The sequence below is a fragment of the Pteropus alecto genome, unplaced genomic scaffold, assembly GCF_000325575.1.
Source record: "Pteropus alecto unplaced genomic scaffold, ASM32557v1 scaffold20, whole genome shotgun sequence".
Classification (NCBI taxonomy): domain Eukaryota; kingdom Metazoa; phylum Chordata; class Mammalia; order Chiroptera; family Pteropodidae; genus Pteropus; species Pteropus alecto.
In genome coordinates, this window is record NW_006436298.1 from 25,710,435 (window position 1) to 25,733,273 (window position 22,839).

Here is a 22,839-nt window from a genome sequence, read left to right on the forward strand (position 1 = left end):
ATACATCTAAGACAGTTTGACTAAATGACTTAAAAGAATGATAATTATTCCAGTCATTTTATAGGTTAATATTTTTATTAAAATAGCAACAAGTTACTTTATATAACTCAATTATTCTATATTTGAAAAATAAATGCATAAAAATATGAAAAAATACTGAAAAGCATTTTCATTCACTCTTTTTGGAGATTAACCTAACTAAACAACTAGGCTTTAGTACAACAATAAAGAAAAAATACAGTTCAGATTCAGAAAGCAAAGGCACAGGTCAATGGAAAAAGAAATTGAGAAATGAACACAAATGACAGATTTAGTATGTCTTTAAAATGAGAGAAGAAATCATTTTATAAAGATTCTAGAATAATTTTATTTAACATTAAGAAAAAAATAATAAAATGAAACCTCATACCATATACCAAGTATAAAAGCAACAGTAGTACATCATTTTATACCTAATATATTATCAGAATTAAAAATATTTAGATGAGCAAGGCCATGGGAAACAGGTGTGCTCATTCATTGCTTTCAGCTCTATGAATTTCTGCAGTTTTTGAGAGGGCAGTTTGGCAGAATATAGCTAGCACTATAAAAACAATAGCTTCTAGAACTTTGATTTAGGGTAACCAGTTATAAAGAAGGAAGCTGAAAAATTACAAATAACCTAAATATACAACAAGAAATATATAAACAAACCATGAATAGGAAATTGTGTAAATTTTTTTTTTGTTTGTTTATAGAAGCAATTGGAGGACGCTAAACTTTCCGCTGCCATCTCTGAAGTGGTCTCCCAGACCCCAGCCTCAGCCACCCACTCCGCAGTCCCACCCCCTGACACTCCAGTAAGCAACATATTTTATAAATGTTTATGTGCACCACAGCAACAACAAGAAAGAAAATAGGATTCCTACTTAGGGTACATGGAAGTAAACACAATTGTTAGGAAGACTGGGCACCTTCTAGTTCAGAATAAGTAAGATTGGTGATTTGGGGAGATGACAGAATGTCTTAAATGATTAAATGAAACAATATATGTGAAAATATTTTATACATAGTTGAGGAGCTTAATATTGTTGCTTTATTAGAAGTGAAAGTACAATATGCATTGTGTATATATTTGAATTATTAGATTTTTAAGAAATTTTAAGCTTTCTTGATTCTCTCCTCTGTATTCTTCTTGACACATGCTGTAAATACTATCCATTACTTAACTTCAGGTGTTTTTTTATGGAATTGTTCAGTGTCTGTGCTTCTCCCACCCGTAACAATTCACAAATATGTCATAGAATAGCATTGTTTTCCTCCCATTCACACCAGTAAAAGTTTTTCATTTTCATGCTGGCAGTAGAAAAACCTCAGTATCAATATTGTTTTAATTATTTACATGTTCTGAGGCAGGACTGTGGGACCAAAGCTTTTCCAGACTTCCTTGATTAATTTTCTGTGTAGTACCAAATGTGAAATAATCGAGGAGACCACGGCACATCAAAAGGCAGAGAGACTCTAAACCAGATCCCCATCTCCTTTGGTTGAGAAGTGCCCTGTTTGCTAGATGGAGATGAAGTAGCTTTAGTGAAGTCAGCTATGCTTCCTTTCCTTTTGATGTAGCATCAAAGCTTACTACTGCTGTAGTCTGAGATTCTGAATGAATTTTCATCCTGTTGGGTCAGCCTCAGGATCATCTGAAAATATCCAGAGACACAAATGACAAAGCCCAGACCTGGCTATGGGCAGCTCCACTATTAGCAGCTATAATCCTGGGCTCTTGTGAAGCACTTAAAACCAGTAAAATGCTGTGTGTGAAATTCCCTATACAACAAAGGAAGATTCAGTAACCCAGGCTGCCATTTGTACTTTAGTTCTTAATACTCAGGGGAGACGTTTTGCCCTAATTGAGGCTATTAGTAGACATCTGCAATCAAAAGCCTTTTTGGCTTTCAAAAGTATATATTAGAATGACAATTTTCTCATCACTTTTCCCATCAGAGGCTCTAGTTTTAATTTTTTTTTTTTTTTTTGAGCTAACACTAAAACTAGGTATAAAGCTTTACTTAAATGAATACACTTGGGAATCAAAGAGTAAGCTATCATAATTCATGTGAGTTTTCTTTGCTGGGCACATTAGACTGTCACCAGTCAGTGTTGCATATACTGAAAGCACCTTAAGACACATTTCCCAGCAAATCAAGCCAGGAGCCCCATCTTTTTAGGAGGGACCTATTTTCTTGGAAGAGAAAGACATCTGGGGGTATGGCAGGGGTAGACAGGCTCAGAGAAGTGCCAGAGATCAGGGAGAAAAAGCACCGACCAAGGGTTGGCAGTCTGGTGTCTTCCACCCACCCTGCCCATCTCTCTGGTGAAAATCCCATGAGTTTATGGAAGTCTTGGTGGCAGTATTTGGGCCACACTCTAATAGGTAATCTGATCTGGCCAACCAGTGACTAATTCAAATTTACTTTTAACAGAGTGACAACAAAGAACTCGATGATGCCCTGGATCAACTTTCTGACAGTCTAGGGCAAAGGCAGCCTGATCCAGATGAGAACAAACCAATAAAAGATAAAGTCAAGGTAAAAGAAAAAAAGTGAAAATTTAAGATTTATAGCATAAAATACCCTACTCTCCGTACAAAAGGAAAAAAAAAAAAACAACACTTCTAACTTTGAAGTTCATGAACAGTTGGATAACTTAAATCTCATTTTTTCCTGTCTGTGGTCTGCTGTATCTCTTTACTTCCTCAATGAGAACTATGCCATGTCATAGATTCAGGCAAGTGTCCTGTTGGTGGGACCAAACCTTGTTATGATGGAAGAGCACAGCTCTGCTTTGTTAATTTTATTCTTGCCCCACATTAACTTTGTCTGGTTTTATCTGGTAGAAAACACATCATATATCCGATACCCATCTATGTGTATTTTTTAGGTTGACATGTTCTGTGCATCTAGTGGCAGAGGTCAACCTAGTTGGCAGAGGTTCCCCTAGCAGCCTTCTCTGCCGTCATAACTATGCATGCAAACTCCAAAAGAAAGAGAGCTGGTCAGCACTGTGCAGACATAGTGTGTCTACAAGGCACAAACAATTAATTTTACATATCTTATACAACATATATAAGTACTTATTTATACTTAATAATATATGATATTCAACAATCCATTTGGCTTGGAATCAAGAAGTAACTGACCAGCCAAATCGATGTCCCAAAGACAGAGCATTTCAAAGAATTCTTAGGTCTTGATTCTATCATTGTCATAGGAATACTGATGTGAACTTATATTTGAAAAACAAAATTATGATGCAAAAAAAATAAAATCTAAAGTCTTCACCCCCACCATAGGTGGGGTAGAGTCAGTGTCACTGAATCTGTGAGAGACCAGGCATGCCCCACTGAGGTGGGGGTGTTGGAAGGTAAGTACTGCTTACTCAACAGCAGGTATCCCCTCACCTGCAACAAGCAGTCAGCATGTGCATTCAGATTTGCTACATGTCCTGGTCCTTCAGGGTCACTTAGAAATAGTCAAAGAGGTAACTATTACTTCTTTGCATGCCAAGGTACAGTGATTTGATTTTTGTATTTGAAAAGTGAAACTCACAGAAAAAAATATTTTTTACCCTTGGGTTTTATCTCCTTACATGGTTTCTGAGAATTATTTAATCATTTATTTCAATTTAAAATACAAGTAGAAAATGCACAGATGTGGATTGACATATAGAAGCACATGGGTTTACTATTTTTTCTCAACTAATAGTCTGTTCAAGTCATCCATTTTGTTGTACCATTGCTTAAAAATATAAGACCATGGGTTCTGCCTCAGAAATGTACAATAAATACTACATTTCAGAATATATTCCCTAAGTGAAGGAGGAAAGAAATATTAATTATACTTGTTCAATGTTTATAGGAAAAAGCTAAAGCTGAACATAGGGACAAGCTGGGAGAAAGAGATGACACAATCCCACCTGAATACAGAGATCTCTTGGATAATAATGAGGTAAACGAAGGCAAATGTCTAGATTGGATATGTACCCCAAAGCTTTTAAAATTCAAATCTCACTTGAAATGAACAGGAGGTACACTTTAACAAAAGCATAAAAATGTAACCTGACTATTTTTAATGTGTCCCTGATGAGCAGGCTGTCTGGAATTCTGTTTAATATTTATTTGAGCCAATATCATTTTACGTTCACTTACACTGGGCACAGTGGCATAGATAGAGTTCAATAATGTTCACTCACTGATGCTTAAAATGATTCCAAAGCATATACACAGATGAATTCTCTTTACAAGAAAAGGCTATAAAATATTTGTAACCCTGACTGAAGCAGAGTCTCTCTGTTTAGGGAGAACAGTAAAGGCATGAGTATTAGAATAATAGGGCAGATATAGCACCTCCAAGACCCGGGGTCTCCCTTTCTGCCTTCTCCTATACCACCACCAGTACCGTTGAGTGAAGACAGGCAAAACCGTATTCCCATCCACAAGTCCTATTTCTGTATCTAAATACATTGTCAGAAAGTCCTGGCCTTTTGTCTCTAACATGGAAGCCAGTTTTTCTTGAGTCTACCTGGTCTGTACTTCTCCCCTTCCTATTCGGCTCCTAGTTGCAAGTCAATTAATGATAAATAACTCTTTCCAGGCCTGTCATCAAAAACAGGGAGGTCCAAATTACATCCTCCTTTCTGTACTGCTGCATTTCATGGGTTTGATGAATCCCTGGTTTAAAGAGTGTTACCAGCTTCAGTGTCTCCTCTTACAGGAATCAACTTTCCTTGCTTTCATTCAGTATTCAAGATAGCAATTCTGTGTCCTGCGAGAATCCTCCCTGCTTTGATAGTATCACCTGACCCTGCTTATATTCTTTGGGAAATGCATTATTTAATGACCTTGCCTTTGTAGATGATGAGTTATACTTGTAATGCTGACTGAAAAACCCTAATGTACCTACAGGCTGTGTTAGGGCTTCAAATCCTACTGAAATATAAGCTATAGAAAATAGGACATAAAAACACAAGTTACTTTTTGTGACATTTTAAGTTATAACACATGATGGCAGAAAGTTCCCAAATAGTTTTTCTTTCACTTCCAAGACCAGACACTCTTGCATTTTCCCCAAGGCTACTGAAATGGTTATATGATAGTAATTAAGCAAAGCTGGTGGAGAAATAGTAGGAACCCCAGTTTATCAGTTATTGCAAATATATACTCCATTGTCCCAAATCAAGTCATTGGGTAATGTAGATTATATAGATACTGACTATACCTAAGTAAAACCTTTACAAAGATTTATATGTAACCAATAGTCTGCTTTGTTGTTAAGGGCAAACCAGTGAAGCCACCTACAAAGAAACCCAAAGAATCAAAGGTAAATACCATTGCTGCATGTTTCTACAAAAAGATTTTTATTTTAATTTTAGCTGTGACTTTTACAATTTAGAAATCTAAAATTCTGAATGCCTGCCCTGTGCTTGGTATGATGCCAAGGGCATGTGAGGGTGTGTATATTTCTTTCATTTAGTCTTCCCTAGAACCTTTCAAGATAGGCAGCTCCATTTTCCAGAGTAGAAAATCAAGGCTCAGAGAATACTAAGCAACTGGTATAAAAGAAGATAAAGCTGTCAAGGTTTTCCTGTTTCATAGAACATTAAGTCTGTTAGGAGAGATGTGAGAAAGGTATTTTTTTAATAAGCATCTTTTATTTTCAGTGATGTGAGAAAATGTACCATATAGCATTTTTACCTTGTGCTTCTTCACTGATGGTTATTTCTATTATCTCAGAAACCTGCAGATGACCAAGACCCCATTGATGCCCTCTCAGGGGATTTTGACAGCTGTCCTTCAACTACAGAAATCTCAGAGAACAGAGCAAAGGTACTATGCTTTTTCATACTTTCTTTGAATGTCTGTTCATGTATACATGGAATTTTATACTGTAAAATGAATTGAATGAGGCCATAGAGAACTGAAAATAGAGAAAAAATATAATTCCACTATCGTGCATATACTATTTAGTATATTTCTAGGGTTTTTTTTTTCCATATGTTTTATAATTGTACTTTGAGTCCATATATAATACATTAACATTGTTTCAGAAATGTCTTTCATGTTGCTTTTCCACTGTGGTTAGTTTTTGATTGCCACACTATAGTGTTGTACAACAGTAATGCTTTGTGTTCATCTAAAAGGAAAGCAGCCCCTAACTACACCCCACCCTCTTATGCACATGGTTCTGGAGTTTCTCCCCAGCTGGCTGACTCATCCCTGAGGGCTGGCCCCGTCCCTCCTTCCTTCAGGAAAACTTCCTTTACTGCTTCTTCCTTCCCCAGGCCACAGCTGGAAGCCTCTCCCCTGTGCTTCCCTACCCTCTGGGTCACCTTTAGTCAGTCATGTGTGCATTACACCACTGAGCTGTGTACTTTATACAATACTGATGTGTCTTTTACCTCAGTGCTCAGCGTTAGTACTAGCGGATGCTCAAAACATGATTATTAGTGAATGAAAAAAATGTGTAACTCAAGTGTATGTGTGTGGCGCTGTACCTATAAATTATACTCTTCCATAAATCAAATACATAAATGAAATGGGTATCCTTCACTGTTATTTTTAGAATTAATACTGCAGCTCTGTTTGCTATTACCTTGGCTGTTATTAAGCATATCTCCCAATCACTGAATTATCAGTCCTACCCATATTTGATGATTTAATTTCTAGTGCCTCAGCATTGTGTTTCTCACTTTTGGAAAATCATAAATAATGCCTTTTTGGTAAAGGGACTTTATTTTTATATGTAACTTCTCCCAGCTCTCTGTGGTGATTTCTATTATTTTCTCTTCCATAACACTTAAAATAATGTCCTATTCTTACGCTATTGGCACCTAAAAATCAGTCCCAAGAGAAACAAGCTGTTTTGATGAGCAAAATAATGTTTGGGTGAATCATGCATCATGGAAATTGTCAGAGCATCAGTGTGACCCATATTATCCTCATTTTTATCCTTTTTACCTCCTACCTTAATCACTTCAGTGTACATTCACCACTGTTCAAAAAATTATGACTAAAACACCCAGAGTTTTCCATTATTAATTAAATCGGAATATCTCCAGGCTACTAACGAAAGAATAATCTGAATTGATTTGCTTGCAGCCAATACTTAATTGCTAGATAGATTAATGATAGCAATAGCCTCATGACCTTTTCTTTGCTTAAGGGCAAAGACAAGAAGAAGGCTGCTTCCAGCTCCAAAGCTCCAAAGAATGGGGGAAAAGCAAAGGATTCTGCAAAGGTAAATAGCAATAAATATACTACAAACCTGTTTAGCAATTACATGAAGTGGCATTTATTCTTTAGTCATTTGATTTCTGATTGTAATCTATTTAGAATAAAATTATTTAAGCATTGATTAAATAATTACCTATCCTCTAACCTGTCTTGGTAAAGAAATTGAAGTTTTAAAACTTATTTTTTTAAAAGCTAACTGGTACTTTAGAAATCTAAATGAACATACTTAACATAATTGTTGAAACAACACCAGAGTCCTGTGCTGATCTGGAGAATGTTGTAGAAAGTATGGATGAGGCCACTGTAATTTTATGGTGCCCAATGTCAACTAAGCTGTTTGTGCTGGCCCTGTGCTAGGCCCTCTTCCCTTCCCCAAAGCCCACATTCTTCACACCCCCTTCCAGCCACATTCCCCCACTGTCTGCAGATCGCCTTGCCTTCAGCTTCAAAGACAAAAACTGAGTCCACCCTACAGGAAGTGCCCGAGGTCCCTTTCCCACTTACAAACCCTCTCCCCTCTCCTTACTCTTCAGTCTCTTCCCAGCAGTCAATCAGCTTTCTCCAGTATCTTCAATCACTTCATCTCTATTGATTCTTTTCCTTTATAATACACATGTTCAAGTTTTTTCACCACTTTAAAAGCAATATTCAAACTTAGTAGCCTTTCTGCCTACTACCGTATTTCCCTTCACCTCCTTGAAAGATCTAAGATTTCTGCTTCTTTTTAAGTCCTTCCTGAGATCATCAATGACACGCTGGTTGCTATAACATTAATTCCTCTTTAGTTTACGTGATCTCTTAACAGTCTGCCTTTGGGCCTCAGAGTTCATGCTGTAATGGATTGTAAGGGAACGCTGGGATGGGAGAATGTGTTTTATACCTTCACCTCTCCCAAGACCCAGACCACCACTTCCAACCATTTCTACTTGGATAGCACATTAATCATACAGGTATAATCTTTCATGTTGCTGTAGAAAGTAGAACTAAGGCTAAGGAGTAGAAGCTATAAGTTCCAGTTTCTTAGAATTGGGCATTAATGGAACATAACAGTTGGGAGCTTCCTATTAGGAAAGGAAGGAATGGAAGTTGAATTAGACTACTTCTGGATCCCTTCGGACTCTTAGGGTATCATAGTAATAACCATCTGAATCATATGTTCTAATTATGAGAAATTAAAGGTACAGCTTTAAAACAGTTCCAAGTCAAGATGGCAACAGGAAGAGCCTGAACTCACCTCCTTTCATGGACACACCAAATCTACAGCTAAATGTAGAACAAGACAATTTCCTCTAAAAAAAAGAAAAAAATAGAAAAAAAAAAGAAAAAAACTAGCTGAGTGACTCCTACTTATCAGGCAAATGAGAAGAAAACCCATATTAGAGCAGGTAAGAGAAACTTAGTCACAATCTTCTTAAAAACCTTACCTCTAGTGAACTGAAAAACTGGAGCTTCTCCCTGAAAAACCAAGTTTGAAGGCCACGTCTGGTACCCCAACTTTTAAGATGTACACTTGAGACAAGCCAATAAGGCTCATCCACAAAACCCACAAAACGAGTGAACTGAAAAAATGATTCTTAATGGGCTGGCACACTTGGACTTAACAGCCACAGACCCCAGCACAGATTGGCTTATCTCAAGTTAGCTGGAGGGCCAGGAATCTAATTTAACACACACCTAGGGGCCTGCTGTAATACTTAGCAGGAGTGGAGGCTGTGGGAGCCACCTTTGCGCTCGCCCTCTGCTTCACTACAGCTTGCCATTACCCCCTAGAAAGGAGCTTCTACCTTCCTCTGGTACTTGAATATGTTCAGCTGCTGCCAGGGGACACCTCTAGATCACCCGGCCCTGGTGGCCAGTGGGACTTACCGCTTACCATCTCATAGGATTGTATACTTTTGCATGCTTTAAAAGCTGCTGAGGGTCTGGCTTCCAGTCAGCCCGAACCCAGGTGCTGACTGAGCTCCTACTCTCTTTGGGACACTGACAGATCTCAGCACACCTTCACATACTGGGATCCACCAAAAATAAAATAGGCTGCTTGAACAATCACAAAGGTTTAACAGCCAAGAGCTAGGACAAAGTTGAATGATAAGCTTTATCTCCTACACAAGGCCACTCCTTCAAGACTGGAAGAGGTGGCTGTTTTATCTAAAGTGTAGAAACCAATACAAAGTGTCAAGGAAAATGAAGAAACAGAGGAATGTGTTCCAAATGAAACAAGGTAAAAGCACGGGAAAAGTCCTTAATGAAACGGAGAGACGTGAGTGACCTGATAAAGAGTTCAAAATAATGGTCATAAAGATGCTCACTGAACTCCATGAGACCCACAAAGGAGAAGAATGGATGAACACAGAACTTCGACAAAGACACAGAACAATAAGAAAGTACAAAATAGCAGTCACAGAACTGAAGAATAACTGAACTGAAATATACATAGGAAGGGTTCAACAGTAGACTAGAAGAAGAAAAGATCAGGAGAAAGGACAGTGGAATTCAATCAGAGTAGCAAAAAGAAAAAGAATGGAAAAAAATGAAGATAGCTTAAGGAACTTATGGGAAAACATCAGGCATCAGGCAGACGAACATCTGCATTATAGGGATCCCAGAAAAGAGAAGGAAGCAGAAAACTTGTTTGAAGAAATGACAGGTGAAAACTTCCTTAACCTGGGGAAGGAAACAAACAGCCAGTTCCAGGTAGCCCACAGAGTTCCAAATAAGGTGAACCCAAAGAGACCCACACTAAGACACATTATAATGAAAAAGTAAAAAGTTAGACAAAGAGAACTTTAAAAGCAATAAGAGAAAAACAACGTGTTATGTACAAGGGAACCCCCATAACACTGTCAGTAGGTTTTTCAGCAGAAACTTTGAATATATTGTGCCTTCTAGCCTGCAAAGGGCTGAAAAAAAAAAATAATAAAATTTCCAACCAAGAATACTCTGCCCAGCAAAGTTGTCATTCAGAATTAAAGGGAAAAATTAGAGTTTCCCAGATAAGCAAATGCTGAAGGAGTTCATCACTATTAAACTGTCCTTACAAAGAATGTTAAAGGGACTTAAGGTGAAATGAAAGGGTACTAATTAATAAGAAGAAAACATATGAAAGTAAAGGTAAAATATACAGTAAAATTCAGAATAATGTAAAGTTGGTGAATTAATTACTTAAAAACTCGTGTGAAGGTTAAAAGACAAAAGAGGTAAAAGTATAGTAATTAAAGGATATACAACATAAAAGGATTTAAAATGTGACATCAAAAATAAAAAATGTGGGGTAGGGGTATAAAAATGTAGGGTTTTGGAATGGGTTCAAACAAGTTATCAACTTAATAGACTGTGATAAATATAACTTGTTATAGGTAAACCTCATAGTAACCACAAAACTAAACTGTATAGTAGATACACAAAAAATAAAGGAATCTAAGCATACCACTACAGAAGTCATCAAATTACAAAGGAAGAGAGCAAGAAATGAAGGAACAGAAGAACTGCAAAACAGCTAGAAACCAACAAAATGGCCATAAGTACATAACTATCAATAATTACTTTAAATGTAAGTGGACTAAATTCTCCGAAAGACAGAGTGGCTGAATAGATTTAAAAAACAAAAAACCAACAAAAACCCCACAAGATCCATCTGTATGCTGCCTACAGGAGAGTTCAGATGTAAAGAAACACAGACTGACAAGTGAAAGGATGGAAAAAGACATTCCATGCAAATGGAAACCAAAAGAAATCTGGGGCAGCTATACTCAAACCAAATGAGCTTTAAAACAAAGACTGCGACTGAGAGTGACGTCAGCATCATGGCAGCATGAGTCGTTACTGTTTTCTCTCCCCTTCAATTTACAACTATTTGGACATCCATAACTGAGCACAGGTGACTTTGCACAGCACTCCAGGATACCCAAGGGATCGTTCCATCTGTGCATCTGAAAACAGGTTAATTGGACCTCGGAGGAGGCTCCAAAGCCAGGGGAGTGGTGGCATAGGCAGTGGTGACCTTAATGGCAAAGGAGATGGAGAGCGAAGGTGAGTGGGGAGTCTTCTTAGACTTGTATGCTGCAGCTGCAGGGACCCACTGCTTTCTCTGAGGAGACTGCAATCACTGAGGGGCGGGGCGATGGAGAAGGGAAAAAGGAAGAGGCAGTTCTCTGAAGAGAACTGAAGAGAATGCATTTCTTGCTGTCTGCCCTGGATTACAGCAAGAGGTCTGCCAACAGAATTCTGGGACTCCCCAACTCGAGGATTCCCCTACCTGGTCGTGGGCACAAGTAAAGCTCCATGTGCTAATAAGCACACACATCTCCCCACACTGCTGCCAGCCCTTTTCTTTTTTTTTTTTTTTAAGCCAGCTTGTTTTTACCGACACCCTCCCAAGTTCAGCAGCAAATCAAGCACACCAATAAGAGAAACCGAAAACTTGTCCTATAGAGCCACCTTCTGCCGGAAAAAGACTTCTAAGGGCCAACCTGTTGAACAGTTAGAATCAAATAAAGCCTTACCCAAATAAGACATTTGCTACTTCAGATGCGATGGCAGAGGCACATTTAATACTATGAAAAAATCACAGTGATAAAGTATGACAAAAAAAAAAAAAACACACACACACACAATTTCCTAGCAACCAGACTCAAAGACATGGAATATTATTATCTAATTGATAAAGAATTCAAAATAGCTGTTATGAAGAAATTCAACCCACAAGAAAACTCAAGCAATTCAATGAATTCATGGAATAAAATTAATGAACAGAAGCGGTACTTTAACAAAGACTGAAATTATAAAAAAGAACCAAATAAATTCTGGAGCTGAAGAATTCATGAAGTGAGATGAAGGATGCATTAGAAAATCACTGGAAATGGAACAGATAAGATTGAAGAAAAATTAAGCGATTTGAATGATAGGAATCTAGAAGTGATTCAAGTGGAAGAGGAGAGAAAATTAAGACTTTTTAAAAGTGAAGAGATCCTATGAGCACTATCAGACTCCATTATGAAACCCAAGTAAGAATGGGTATGCCAGAAAGAGAAGAGGGAGCAGAGCACTTACTTAAAGCAATAATAGCTGAGAACTTCCCAAATCTAAGGAACTAGACATAAAAGTTTCTCATGAAGCTAATAGAATAGCTTATTATTTCAATGCAAAAAGATCTTCTCCAAGATACAATATAATAAAACTATCAAAATCAATGATAAAGAATTTTAAAGGCAGCCAGGGATACAAAGAAAGTAACTTACACAGGACCCCCCATTCTGCAGATTTCTCAGCAGAAATTCTATAGGCCATGAGTGAATGACATAGTAAAAGTACTGAAAGATAAAAATTCCCAGCTAAGAATGCTCATTCTGGCAGAGTTATCCTTCAGATATGAAGGAAATATAAAGGCTCTCCAGAGAGAACCTGAAGGAGTTCACCACCACTAGACGTGCCTTTCAAGAAATGCTGAAAGAAGTTCAAGCTAAAGAGCAAAGACAGAAGTATATAAAACTGATTACAGTGATGGTAAGAATTAGAAAATGCTAACTCTATTTTAGAAAAGTGTGTTAAACAATTATATCATACTTCAATTTGTAACAAAGTCACAGCATAATATGTATCATGCCAAAAATATAAAAGGGGAAGAGTAAAAGGATGGTATCTTTATAGACAAATGAAGATAAGCTGCTGTCAACTGTAAAAGGACTATTTTATCTATGAGATGGTTTTTGGAAACCACATAGTAACCGCAAGGCAAAAATTTACAGCAGACATGAAACATAAAACAATAGGGGAATGGGAGAGAATGGAATACTACCAACTTAATAAGGTAGAGAGAAACAGAAGGAAAAACAAAGGAGATATAAGATAATCAGAAGGCAAAAGATAAAATGATAGCAGTAACTCCTTAGATATCAATAATCACCCTAAATGTGAATCAAAAGGCACAGTGTCTGGAAGAATAAAAAAGCGAGACTCAACTATCTGCTGCTTACAGGAGACTCATTTCAGCTATAAGGACACACAGAGGCTCAAAATGAAAGGATGGAAGATAATTTTCCAAGCAAGCGGAAACCAAAAGAAAGTGTGTATACCATACTTATGTCAGACAAAATAGACTCAAACCAAATATGGTTACAAGAGACAAAGAAGGTTATATAATGATAAAGTGGTCAATACATCAAGAAGATGTAACAACTGTAAATATATATGCTCCCAACACCCAAGCACCAAAATGTTAAGCAAATAATAACAAATCTTAAGGAAGAAATAGATAACAAGAAAAGTAAAGGACGTCAATATCATATTAGCAGCAATGGATAGATCAATTAGACAGAAATTCAACAAGGAAATGTTGGCATTGTGCCATCTTTTAGAACAAATTAACAGACATATAAAGAACGTTCCCTCCAACAGCAGCAGAATGTGCATTCTTCTCAAGTGCAAATGGAACATTCTCCAAGATGGATCATGATAGGACACAAAACAAATCTTAGCAAGTTTAAGGCTGAAATCATACCAACTATACTTTCTGACCACAATGGCATGAAACTAGAATTGAACAAGAAGAAATTGAGAAGACCTACAAATATGTGGAAATTAAACAACATACTTCTGAACAAACAATGGGTCAAAGAAATAATCAAAAGAGTAATAAAAATTATCTCAACAAGTGAAAAATGGAAATATATCAAATATTATGGGATGCAGAAAAACAGTTCTGAAAGTTTATAGCAATAAATACATATACTAAGAAACTAGTAAGATCTCAAAAAACTACACCTCCATGAACTAGAAAAAGAACAAATTAAGTTCAGGGGCAGCAGAAGAAAATAATAAAGATCAGATTGGAAATAAAAAAAAAATAGAGACCAGAAAAAAACAATAAACAGGATCAATAAAACTAAGAACTGTATCTTTGAAAAGAAAAAATTGGCAAACCTTTATCTAAACCAGGAAATAAAAGAAGACTCAAATATTAGAAATGAAAGAGGAGACATTATAACTGGTACTACAGAAATATATAGGATCATAAGAAATTCCTATGAAAAATTATATGCCAACAAATTACATAACCTAGAAGAAATGAATACATTTCTAGAAACGTACAACCTGTACCAAGACTAAATCAGGATGAAACCGAAAATCCGAACATACCAATAGAGATTGAACTACTGATAAACAAAACTCATAACAACAACAAATCAAACAGGATGAGACAGCTTCACTGGTGAATTCTATCAAACATTTGAAGAATTAACACCTATCTTCCTCACACTCTTCCAAAATATCAGGGAGGAAGGAACAACACTTCCAAACTCATTTTACGAGGCCCGCTCTACCTTGATACCAAAATCAGGTAAAGATACCACAACAAAACTATAGACCAACATCTCTGATGCATATAGATGTAAAAATTCTCAAAATATTAGCAAATCAAATTTAAGAACACATTAAAGGATTATCCACCATGATCAAGTGGGATTTATTCCTGGGATGCAAGGACAGTTCAACATATACAAATCAATATCACATAAATAAAATGAAAGATAAAAATTACATGATCATCTCAATAGATGCAGAAAAATCATTTGATAGCATCCTTTCATGATAAGAACTCATAAAAGATAGGGTATAGAAAGAACATACCTCAACATAATAAAAGCCATATACAGCAAACCCAGAGCTAACATTATACTCAATGGAGAAAAATCAAAAGCTTTTCTTCCAAGAACAGAAACAAGAAAAGAATGCCCATTCTCACCATTCCTCTTCAATAGAGTCCTGGAAATCTTAACTAGATCAATTAGGCAAGACAAAGAAATAAGACATCAAAATTGGAGAGGAAAAAGCAAAATTATTGCTATTTGCTGGTATGATTTTATATATAGAAAATCCCAAAGAGTCCAAAACACACATGCATTGGAACTAATGAATGACTTCAGTAAATTTGCGGGATAAAAAATCAACATACAGAAATCACTTACACTCTTACACATTTAAAGATGAAATTTCTGAAGAAGAAAATATTCCATACATAATAGCATCAAAAACAATAAAATACTTAGGAATAACTTTAACCACGGAAGTGAAAGATTTGTAAACTAAAAACTATAAGAGTTTGATGAAAGATAAAGATGATATAAACAGATGGTAAGACATGTTTATGGATCAGAAGAATTAAATAACGTTGTTAAAAATGTCTGTTCTACCCAAAGCCATCAAAAGATTCAGTACATTCCCTGATCAAAATTCCAATGGCATTTTTCACAGAAATAGATAAACAATCCTAAAATTTGTATGGAAGCACAAAAGACCCCATATAAGCCAAAGCAATCTTAAGAACAAAGCTTGGCAGCATTGCACTCCCTGATTTCACATTATATTACTTTTATAATAATCAAAACAGTATAATATTTACACGAAAATTAACTTAGAATTGATTAGAAACTTAAACATAAGACTTGAAACTATAATGCATGGAAGAAAACATAGGTACTAAACTTATGGACCTTTGTCTCAAGAGGATTTTTTTTATGAACTTGAGCAAGGGAAGTAAAAATAAAAATGTTTTGTTTTAAATGTCAAACTAAAAAGCTTCTATATAGCAAAAGAAACAAACAAAACAAAAAGACAACCAACCGAATGAGAGAAGATATTTGTAAACAATACCTCTGATAAGGGGCTAATATTCCAAAATACAGAGAGCTCATACAACTCAACCACAAAAAGACATCTAATTTAAAAATGGGCAGAGGATCTGAACAGACACTTTTCTCAAGGAGACATACAGATAAATGAAAAGATTCTCAGCTTCATTAGCTATATGGGAAATGCAAATCAAAACTACAGTGAGATACCACCTCACACCTGTTAGAATGACTTGTTAACAGTAAGAAATAAGTGCTGGAGAGGATGTGGAAAAAGGGAACCCTCATACACTGCTGGTGAGAATGTAAACTGGTGCAGCCTCTATGCAAAACAGTATGGAAGTTCCTCAAAAACTTAATGAGAGATATGACCCAGCAATCCCTCTTCTGGGAATCTACCCCCAAAATTTGAAAACACTTATTTGTACAGATATGTACACTCCTTTGTTCACTGCAGCATTATTCACAATAGCCAAGACATGGAAACAACCTAAGTTTCCTTTGACTGATGATTGGATAAAGAAGATGTGGTGTATACACACACACAATAGAATGCTGCTCAGCCATAAAAAAGAAATACTGCCATTTTGTGACAACATGGATCTTGAATCTTGAGAGAATCACACTAAATAAGTCAAACAGAAAAGGACAAGAACCATATGATTTCACTCATATGTGGGATATAAAAAAAAGCAACAAATAAACTCACAGACAATAGTATGGTGGTTACCAGAGGGGAAGGGAGGACGGGAGGAGGGTGAAGAGGGTAAATGGGGTCAAATATATGGTGACAAAAGGAGACTAGACTTTGGGTGGTGAGCACACAAGGGATATACAGATAATATAAAATTGTATACCTGAAACTTATATAATGTTATTAACCAATGTTACTCTAATAAATTAAAAAAAAAAATTTTTAATAAACCCACCACCACCACCAGTATGGTATTGGCATAAAAACAGACACATAAATCAATATAACAGAATAGACTGCCCAGAAATAAACTCATGCATATAAGGTCAATTAATTTATGACAAAGGAGCCAAGAATATACAGTGGGAGAAAGGACAGTTAATAGTGCTGAGAGAACTGGACAGCCACGTGCAAAGTGAAACTGGATGACTATCTCACACCATACACAAAAATTTGCTCAAAGTGGATGAAAGACTTGAATTTAAGACCAGAAACCATAAAACTCCTAGGAGAAAACATAGGCAGTAAGCATCTTGACAGTGTTTTTAGAGATGATTTTATGTATTTGTCACTAAAAGCAAAGGCGACAAAAGCAGAAAATAAATGAATGGGATTATATTACACTAGAAAGCTTCTGCACAGCAAAGAAAACTATCAGCATCACAGTGAAAAGGCAACCTACTGAATAGGAGAAAATGTTGACAAATCATATCTGGTAAGGGTTAATATCCAAAATACATAAAGAGCTCAGACAACTTAATAGCAAAATATCTACCCGATTGAAAAATGGACAGAAGATCTGAATACTTTTTTTCCAAGAAGATATACACATGGCCAACAGGTACATGAAAAAGTACTCAATATCACTAATCAGGGAAATGCAAATCAAAACCACAATGAGGTATCATCTCACACCTGGTAGAATGGCTATTAAAAAGATAAGATATAACAAGTATTGGCCAGGTTGTGGAGAAAAGGGAACCAACCCTGCACAATGTCAGTAGGAATGTAAATTAGCCAGTTTGGAAAACAGTATGGAAATTCCTCAAAAAATTAGAGAACTACCATATGATCCAGCAATTCAACTTTTGGGTATTTATCCAAAGAAAACAAACACTAACTTGAAAATATATGTACACCCCCAGTTCATTGCAGCATTACTTAACAATAGCCAAGATACAGAAATGAGTGAAGTGTCCATATATGGATGAAAGGATAAAAATGTGATGTATATATACACAATGGAATATTACTCGGCCATAAAAAAGAATGAAATCTTGCCATTTGCGACAACTTGGGTAGACTTTGAGGGCATTATGATAAGTGATATAAGTCAGAGAAAGACAAATAACATGATCTCACATGTGAAATCTGAAAAAAAAAAAAACAAAGGAAAAAACAAGCTCATAGATTGATGGTTGCCAGAGGCTGGGGTGGGTCAAATGGATTAAAGGGGTCAACAGGTACAAAATTCCAGTTATAAAATAGATGGTGACTATAGTTAATAAGTTGATCTTAAAAGTTCTCATTACAAGAGAAAAGATTTTTGTAACTATGGTGACAGATGATAACTAGACTTATTGTGATGATCATTTCATAATATTTACAAATATCAAATCATGTTGTATACCTGAAATATTATATATCAATTATACCTCAACAAAAAACCAAGATAACAAGAAACTGGACTGAGAATTAAGTTGCTCATGCCATTAATTTCAAATAGATTAATTTGCTTATCATCTAATTTTAGTTACAAAAAGTTATATGATCAACCCTTGAATAAAAAATAGAAAGCATAACCCTATGTGCTGAGTGGATTAGCTGGCCAGCAATGCCCTCAAGTACAAGAAAAGGATGAATCACCATAGAATGAACAGTACCATCCAAGAACACCTATGTATTTTTTTTTTTTCTTAAATTACTCTGGCCTTCCAAAAAAAAAAAAAAAAAGCCTAGAGTTAAAAATTTTAAATCACTTAAGGTTATTTATAGCTTATAAACTTGAAAGGGGGAGAATTCATAGTGTTTTGGCTAAATGAAAAAGATACTTAGAAAGGATCACCTTACTTTCCCCCACTGACTGCAATCTTTTGCCCCTTTAATTCTGAGAAGCCCATTTCCTTATAATGGTTAATCAGTTTTGATATTTAATCCAGCAAAGAGCTCATCGATAGTTTTGTTTTCTCTTTTAGGCAAAGGAGGAAATCTCCAAGCCAAAAGCTGATGAAAAAAATAAGAGTTAAAGTTCACATTATTTGGTAAGTTGGTGTTTGTTGTAAATGAAGCCAACCGTACCTTCTACCAACCTGTTATAGGTGAGAGAAGCTAAATCTATTTCTCTTTATACTATTGGCATGAAATGCACATCACAAACTCTAGAGAGTAATTCACTGAAAAGCACTGAATGGGATGATTATGGTACTGGAATGTTTAAAAATCTTAATCTTATAATTAAGAGCTCTTTAAAATATTAGTCCAGGCTTTTAAAGAAAATGACCATTTAGAAGATCTATTGACTCTATGAAACCCAAATGCTCATGATTGCAGGTTACTGCAGCAAAGCAAATTAGCATGTTGTGTTGTTACCTCTTGTAGTGAAATATATATTGATAATCCCTAAAATACCAACACATGGTGGGTTGAGAGAAGTAGAGTCTGGTGGAATTACAGGTTTTTTGGTGGACAAGGGCAAAGGAAAAGATTAATAGCTTTTGTTTTGAAAAGTAAAATACTATGTTTGATTCTACTTTATGTGACTGAAGAGCTCCTATGGATGAGGGAATCTTATTCTAAGCCATAATAAAAAGCTTATGACTGTTTGCCAACCAAAAGCCTAACGTATAACAAAATGTAGGTTAAAATGGGTTAGGCTCTCTTACCATGATCTTTTTTTATTTCCTATAAAGTGGGAGGATACTAATTAGAACTGCTCCAAAGATTTTCTCCAAAGTTAAAAAATAAAAAGATTTCTATTAATAATCCACTCATATTTACTTATAGGAAATTCATTCTTGTTATACAGTACTCCTGCTAAATGTTATATTTACTATACCTTGTAACCCCAAAATTTACACATCAAGTGATTCACTGGATTTTTTTCATTGACTTTTTCGAGGTATCTGTACATAAAACCTTCGGCTGGCGGATGGTGACTTTTGAAGAACTTTGGCAACAGAAAATTTTCTGGGTGGCTTCTAGACAGTGGTATTTGTTGAGTCTTTTGACAACCTAAACATTGGTCTGTTATTCTTTTCCCAGAAAAAAATTGAATTTGCCTGGTTCAACTGCGCTATTGTACTGAGTATTGATAAACTGAATTTTTAAAAATTGCTCTCAGTTGGGAGAGAAAGGAACTTTATATTTCTAAGAGATATTTGATAGTTTCTTAAAGCAACACACAAAAAAGAAGAAAAACCTTTGCAAACTTTTGCACATTCTACACATAGTGCCTGTAAATCTCATCAGTATTTTCAGTTTGCACTTAATTTTTTTTGTTGTTAGCATTTGGAAAACAATGCTTTAAGCATTCTTTAATATTCTGATTTCTCATTATCCCTTTCTCTTGGGCTTTTGAACTGTATTTGATGTTTCTTTGGGTTTATGTTTATAAGTCAAACAAAAAATGTTGTACAATGGGCACATATCTTCTCTTGGGCTGCTATATAATAAATTAATAACCTGGACAGACCAGGAAGCACCACACCCCTTTTCAGGTCTAACTCTTTGTCAGAGGCTAGGACTTCTGCACCTTACAGCCAGCACAAAGCAAACAGACTTGAATCAAATCAGAAGAACATAATACAGATTATATGTCACTGCATAGAAAGTTCCAAGAATAATAAAATCTACTACTTAGAATATTCATATTGCTTGAACATTGTTGGTTTACTGTGTTAAGCTGTGCTTTCCATTCTCTCCATATAAAACCTGACAGCAATTGTTTGCTTAGAGCCATTGCCACACCAGTCTCTGCACTGTATAGCATCTTTGGCTTTATGGAAGTTAGGTTTACAAGTACAAAACCAAACTTCTGCTTTAAAAAAAGAAATCTGAAATTTAAAAATTTGCTTTTCCTCCCCACAGCAACTTAAGAACTAGGCCCTGATATCCTACAATTTTGGATTCTCAGATCTTTCTGAATGAATTGGTTATGAACATAGCACTGATGTCATTGATGGGATTTTGATAAGTATTTAATTTCATCTTTACTTCCTGGTAATGAATACAGGAAAAGACATCAGGTACATATCATAAACTGATCTGGAATCTGTTTCAGAGGGCACGGCCTTCCTTAGCATCTGTTTAAAGGTCTTATTTATTAGGACTTACTGACTTCACTAAATATATCACCAATATACTATGTAATGCGGGCTGGAGGGGCTAGCAAAAATAAATTTGTAATGGGCATCAAATTTTGTTGATACGCTCTAAAAATTCTCTTTAAAAATCATGGACATACCTATGGGATTTCAAACATCACCCACTTTAAATTCTGTGTCTCTATCACATCAGAGATGTATTTTTCTGATTCTAAATCTAGGAAATATAGGCGAGTATTATGGTGCCTAAAGAGGCCTTTTCAAAGCACTGACCGAAAAAAAAAAAAAAAGAAAAGAAAAACAAAAAACACGTTTCCAGAGGAATTTTAACTATGTATCTAATTCTTCCATTTGGATAGTGTAAAGTGTTTTTTGATTGTTTAAAAAAGAAGTGAAACCTTTGACATTGACAGATGTATTTGCAAGGATATGGCTGCAGTATTACTAACTTCCATGCATATATAGAAGTATTTTTAAATGACATACCAAAATCCAGAGATTTCAGAAATGCCTATATAAGGTAAAAATGTAAGGTACTCCGAATATGCGTTTTTGTTCATTAGGAATGTCTTTAAGACTTGGGTGTTTGCTGGTAATTAATGATGACCTGAGTAAGTGATAAGATCTAAATCAGTCCTTTCTTACCCATCTAATTAGGAGGAAATAACTCAAATATATGCTTACAGGAAAATAAAAGACAACTTTTTATTAACAAAAAAGGGTTTTGCACATTGTTGTGGCAATATTGTATCCAGTTAGGAAATGGACTTATCCAAAGACAAATGAAAATAGGTTCTTCAGGTGACCAAAACTGAAAATCACTATTACCATGTTTCATTAGTTAAGATACAAAATATAATTAAAGAAAAATATTTTACATTAAAATCTTGGCTTTGTATGTTTTTTTTTAGAAGGAAAATACCTAGGGGTGGAAATTACCAGTGATTTGTTTTTATTTCTCAAACAATTAAACCATGCAATATTTATAAAAATGGAATTATAAGCACATTTATGTTCAAAAAGGTCACTATTCCTAGTGAATTAGTATACATTTTGACATTTTTCATCATATTTCTTTACCTTGAAAATTCTGCAGTATATTTAAAACTCACAAAGACTTCAATTCAAAGACAATACATTATCTTCACTTGAAGTAATATAAGCAAGTGTTTTCAGTTTCACAATGCATCATCATTTACTGGAGCCTCCACAATGATTTATTGGCAATAAACGCCAATAACAAGTTATTCAGGAATTATAAATTAGGCCAAATAACATGTAGGTAGAGGAATCCCACCTACCTAAGGATTAACAGCTCTCAGGTCCAACTTCAAATGAAAGGTTTCTCCTCTAGACCTGAATTTTACTCTGCTGTTTCAGAAGGGACACTATCAGTCAGGGTCCCTGAGGAAATAGATGACACACTCAAGTTAGGATTGTCTGAGGAGGGTTCTACAAAAGGTTTTTGTTTTTTGTTTTTGTTTGTTTTTTAAACAAACGTAGGGGCAAGGATATATGGGAACCACAAATACAGCCAGGACTAGTAACAACCAGGCTCTCACTTCACCCTTCATCTTGAAGGGATGAGATGAGGAAGCAGTTACTAAGATGTAGAGATGGAAAACGCATGGACAAGAAGGCCACTCCCCTCAGAGCTGAGACCTTCAGTAGAAGCCAGTCTGAGGGGACCTGCAAGGGAACTAGGGAAATAAACACCCCACCTCCTCTTACTTCCACCCCAGCTCCATCTGCCTTCCTGCAAGACCGACCAAGAGGGCAGGAAAGCCCGATGATGTGGCCTACAAGTAAGAAAGCAGACCAGGCTTGTTCCAGCTTAGTCACTGATCTGGGTGGTCACTCACTGTTCAGTAGTCTCCACTGTTCAAAGTGTTCCGAGAGGGCGGACAAAAGAGCTTATGAATGACA

At 35.9% G+C, this 22,839-nt stretch overlaps 1 protein-coding gene across 2 annotated transcripts in view; it reads left to right on the forward strand.

Moving 5' to 3' along the window:
- Positions 1–21,798, forward strand: part of CAST (calpastatin) — a 105,952-nt gene extending 84,154 nt beyond the window's left edge. Inside the window, exons 22-29 of one of the 2 annotated variants that reach the window (XM_015590400.2) lie at positions 741–839; positions 2,463–2,567; positions 3,897–3,986; positions 5,313–5,357; positions 5,771–5,863; positions 7,200–7,274; positions 18,787–18,852; positions 19,710–21,798. In XM_015590400.2, coding sequence (XP_015445886.1) covers positions 741–839; positions 2,463–2,567; positions 3,897–3,986; positions 5,313–5,357; positions 5,771–5,863; positions 7,200–7,274; positions 18,787–18,837 — 558 coding nt within the window. In that variant the 3' untranslated portion in view covers positions 18,838–18,852; positions 19,710–21,798. Of the gene's footprint in view, positions 1–737; positions 840–2,462; positions 2,568–3,896; positions 3,987–5,312; positions 5,358–5,770; positions 5,864–7,199; positions 7,275–18,786; positions 18,853–19,709 lie in introns of both variants that reach the window. The other variant, XM_025047753.1, reaches the window with a different exon arrangement.
- Positions 21,799–22,839: the final 1,041 nt, after the last annotated feature.